Source organism: Drosophila arizonae, chromosome 5 (assembly GCF_054131065.1).
Source record: "Drosophila arizonae isolate 15081-1271.41 chromosome 5, UAZ_ARI_1.0, whole genome shotgun sequence".
Taxonomy (NCBI): Eukaryota; Metazoa; Arthropoda; class Insecta; order Diptera; family Drosophilidae; genus Drosophila; species Drosophila arizonae.
Genome location: NC_142925.1, coordinates 14,440,233 through 14,445,035, shown reverse-complemented (window position 1 = coordinate 14,445,035; position 4,803 = coordinate 14,440,233). Strand labels below are relative to the sequence as shown.

General features: G+C 41.9%; 1 protein-coding gene across 1 annotated transcript; it reads left to right on the top strand.

Moving 5' to 3' along the window:
• Positions 1 to 439: 439 nt before the first annotated feature.
• On the top strand, positions 440 to 2,417 carry LOC108615097 (luciferin 4-monooxygenase). The gene is made up of 4 exons (XM_018009337.2): positions 440 to 626; positions 687 to 1,084; positions 1,153 to 1,269; positions 1,363 to 2,417. Exons 1-4 carry the CDS (start codon positions 477 to 479, stop codon positions 2,300 to 2,302), a joined length of 1,605 nt encoding a protein of 534 aa, XP_017864826.1. The 5' UTR covers positions 440 to 476; the 3' UTR covers positions 2,303 to 2,417.
• Positions 2,418 to 4,803: the final 2,386 nt, after the last annotated feature.

Genomic DNA, 4,803 nt, shown 5'->3' with positions numbered 1-4,803 from the left:
AATAATAATAATGTAATTAAGATTAAAAATATAAAATATACAATCGTAAACTAGCCGGTTTTATTTATTTATTGATTTATTTTTTTTTTTACATTTTTGTTGTTGTTAAGAATTTAGTTGTTAAACGGTAGTCAGTCCCTAGCTAATCAATGCGAACCCAAATAGCGTTAGCGGACGCACTATATATTGGCCTAGAAGATTATCTAAATTAGAATAAAAAAAAAAAAAGATAAAAAGCGAATGGAAACAAACAAAATCAGCTGATATTAAAAACAAAATATTTAAATTCCAAGGAAAGAAAAATTGCATTGGCTAATCTCTTTAATATGCTTGAGCTGATCAGCTTAGCAGCTAAAAAATAAAAGTCACAATGAGCTATATGATATGAGTTGATATGATATGAGACGGATCGAGCATATATAAAGGCAGTAGCTGTAGGAGAATTCCAATCACCAATTTGCTTCAAGGCAGACGCGATGGCAACCAAAGCAATATTCCCAACGTTCTACGATGCGGAGACCAAGATCTGGAGTGGCTTCAAAAAGCGTCCGTACTACGATCCCGACTGCTCAGCGGGTGAAGTGTTCTTCTGTGCCCTCAGGAACTATCCCAACCTAGTGATTCAGGTAAATGGCAGACTTCGTCTATTCGATTGGAGCTCAGCTGAAGCTCGCTGATCTTTATAGATCAACGATGTGGACGGCTCCACGGTGACCAGTGGACAAATACGCCAATGGGGCATTCGGCTGGCGCTGTACCTGCAGCGAGAGCAGCTGACGCAGGAGGATGTCGTCGGCATCATTGCCCACTCCAGCAAATACATCGATCCACTTATCTTGGCCTGCTTACTGCAAGCGACACCGTTCCACGCCGTGAATGCCACACGCGATGCCGAGACAGTGACCCATCTCTTTGCCGTGACCAGGCCAAAGATCATGTTCTGCGATGCCGCCGACTACGAGCGCATCAAGCAAGTCACCAAGGCGTTTGCGCCAAAAATTATCACACTTACGGGTCGAGTGCCCGGTGTGCCCCACATTGAGGATCTGCTGCTGCAGCCCGTGCCCGGGGAGGCAACCTACCAGTGAGTCTGCCCATCCTCTTGCCCATTAAAGTAATCCTACATCGGATTCTCTGTTCTCTATTCTCTAGACCCGCTACCTTGAAGAAGGATGGCAATCAGACGGCCATCATTTTGTGCTCGTCGGGCACCGCTGGCTTGCCCAAGGCTGTGGCCATTTCCCATTATCACATACTCCAGATATCACCGTAAGCCAAACCAGATCCGAGTGCTCTATCAATCAGTTCTAATTATATTAATCTTCCCTCTCTCTCTCTCTGTCTCTCTCTCTCACGCAACAGCTTCTGCAACAGCTCAGACATCATATTGACCCACGCGACTGTCGACTGGGCGACGGGCTTCATTTCCATTGCCATTAGCCTGCTTTATGGCGCATCCCGTGTACTATTCGAGGGGGCCTACAATGCTGAGCGGTTCGTGCAGCTCATCCAGAAGTATAAGGTCACCACGCTGGCCATGGCGCCCTGGCAGGCCTATGAGCTATTCACCCACCCGCTGGCCACAGAGGAGTCCTTGGCCACCATCAAGATGTCCTTCATCACTGGCGGCTGGGTGGCGCTGCCCGTGCTGCAGCGGGCGCAGAGGCTCACAAGGGGCTGCGTTATGTTCTCCTACGGCACCACGGAGACAGGCGCCATAACGGTGAATATTGATCACACACTCGACAATTCAGTGGGTCGCGTCTGTCCGGGCCTGCGCATCAAGATTGTCGACGAGGAGGGCAACAGCCTGGGCCACAACCAGGTCGGCGAAATACTGATCGACATTGGCTCCAAGTGGGGCGGCTATGTGTCCAATCCCGAGGAGACGGCCACCACCCTGAGGGATGGCTGGTTCCATCTCGGCGACATGGGCTACTTCGACAAGGACAACAACCTCTACATTGTCGATCGCAAGAAGGATCTGCTCAAGTACAAGTCGAAGCACTACTGGCCCACGGAACTGGAACAGATCATCGCCGAGCTGCCCGATGTGCAGCATGTGTGCGTGGTCGGAGTCCGTGATCCCAAAAACGGCGACTCCGCCGGCGCACTGGTCATCAAAAAGCCAGGCTCTACGCTCACCCAGCAGCAGATCATTGAGCATGTGGCGAAGCGCGTCGTCGTTGACTACAAGCAGCTCAATTCCGGCGTACAGTTCGTGGATAGTTTGCCAAAGAATGACAATGGAAAGGTGCTGCGCAGCCTGGCCCGGGACCAGTTCGAGGCGCTCATGAAGTAACGGACTTTATGGATTCGCTTAATATAAAATAATAGATAAGATAAGAAATGTATATGTTTATATATGTATTATTAAACAAAAATAAATATGTTTTTATAGTTAATTGTCAAACAAATGAATTGAGTTTATTAATAAATCTTTTTTAATATAAACAAATTAATTCTTAATGTTTTCAATACGAATGCACATATAAGTAATATAAGAATCTGTTTTTAATCAATCATAGTTAACTTCAACAAATATTCAAATTTAATTAAGCTGATTTCATTAGTTGCGTTCGATATTGCTAGTTCACGGTAGACGCTGTGACCTAGTAATAAAATGTAATTATATTATCAATGGGAGCTTACATAATAATTCAATTATGATATCGCGTTCACCTGGAGAGCGGATGCACCTGTCCACTCAGTTCATAACAATGATATCAAGAAACAGCGATCAAAGGTCGCACGCGTTGATATTTTAATGATTATATTATATATTTAGAATTTGCGATAAACTTGGAGATAAACTTAATATATAGATTACGACCCTCCGCGTAAGCGCCATGGATACAAAGTAAATATATACAGGTCGACTAACCCTATGGCCATCAAAATTATAGAATATATATTTTTAGTAAACTTGAAGAGTTCCCGCACTTTGCCGCAATTTGTTATAAAATTCTTAATAATTAATTGAAACAATTCCAAATGATAAGATAAACAAAAGTTTATATAATTGATTGTAATTTTTTAGCTCCTGAAATATGAGAATGACTCGTAATTTGTAATCTATAGCAGAAAAAAAGTAAACATGTATTGCTTGATTAATGCGATGAGTATATTTAAATAAAATTATTTATATGTAATGATCATATTAAAGAAGATATAATCTAATTTAATTAAATAAAGTGAGAAGCTTTGATAAAAGTGATAAAAATATTTTTTTTAATATAGAAATTATTAAGTGCTTTCATAGAAAATATTTCAATTAAATTAAAAATAATAAATTTATAAATATGTATAAAATAAATTAACAATAAGAAATTTAAGGCAGATAAAATATAAATATAAACAATAAATTATTTCCGAGCTAAAAATATAATTTAGATTTATAGAAAAAATTAAAATTTTTCTGAAGGAATCCAATTTAGAATTTTAATAAATTCTACAACTTAAATATTATAAAATGAAATATATTATTGTAAATTTAAATATGAGCAATAAAATGTTTACTAAATATATTTTATATGTTTATATAACTTCAAAACTTTCCAATAGAATAAAAATTATAATTAATTCAAATATAAACAACAAAATGTTTTTTACTTAAGTAAAAGACAATCGGGTGGCAACTCAGTCGAAAGACGTTTTCCATATTTGATCTGTCGAAGAAGTAGAATTTATAGCCGAAAAGCGTGTGAAAATAAATAAAATAAACACGAGAAAAGTAAGCGAAAGACGGCCATCAATCAATCAAATGCCACATGGAGCGATTCAAAAATCTTGAGCACGTTGAGCAGACAGCTCAGATCTGGTTCTAGCTCTGGCCCAGACTCTGGCCAGATACTCGAATGGAAGTCACCTGAGCGCTGATTGCAAAATGTCAAATCGTGGCAGGGGCTAGGCGAGGGGTGGATGTAACGGGGGAGACAAGCCGAAAGGCGACTCAAATGGCACGTGCACATTCAAAATGCCAATCAAAGTCAGAGGGCCTGGTAACCTTTGGAGTTGATGGCTTGACAGGAGCATTGTTAAAGCTGATAATTCGTGTTCCCTCTCTCTCTCTCTCTGTGTATTTGCGTGTGTGTGTTTGTGTGTGTGCGGAGCATCAATTGCAGGCGCCTAAAACTATGCAGCAAATTGCAACGCCAACCCAAGGCACTTCAACAATTCCAAACTGGGGCGGAGAAGTGGAGGAAGGCGAAAGGCGTTAACATTTTTCGAGCTGAAGGATGTTCGGCGTGTGGGCGTGGGCGTGGTAAGTGGCAAAGTCAGCCAGCCATCCAGCCTGCCGGGATGTGCTTATGTTTATGCGCGTTTATTTACGGCTTGAAATTTGAATAATTTACGATGCCGTTGGCTGCGAAAAATGCAGTCCACAGCAGACAATGTATAAGAGTGTGTGTGTGTATGTGTGTGTGTGTATGGCTAGAAGAAAAACAGCGAAGGGGACATCGTTCCGTTGGTATAGCTACAGCTACAGTTACAGCAGCTGAAGCCATGAGAACATGGCACAGGACATGGAACATTGAATCTGTTTTTCGAAGCCACAGCAATTGGTGCCGGCCATTGTAGTTGCGTGGGCGTGCAGGGCTGGCTTAGAGCGGGGGTGTGGTCGATGGCAAGGGAAAGGCGCGCGCGCGCTTGAATGAAGCGTAAAAACAACAACAACAACAAGCAGCAGCTACAACAACAACAACAACTACAGAGACAGAGAGTTACAACTGCTGCGAACAGATTGTGGCCAACAACAGCAAGCGGCGGAAATGGCAAATGGCAACGAAACATAAACGGAAA

Excerpts from the sequence above, each read along its gene's own strand:
- LOC108615097 (XM_018009337.2), top strand. The coding sequence starts at position 477 with ATGGCAACCAAAGCAATATTCCCAACGTTCTACGATGCGGAGACCAAG. Across the intron at positions 627-686 it reads ATCCCAACCTAGTGATTCAG|ATCAACGATGTGGACGGCTC; the intron begins GTAAATGGCAGA and ends TGATCTTTATAG. Across the intron at positions 1,270-1,362 it reads CACATACTCCAGATATCACC|CTTCTGCAACAGCTCAGACA; the intron begins GTAAGCCAAACC and ends CTCACGCAACAG.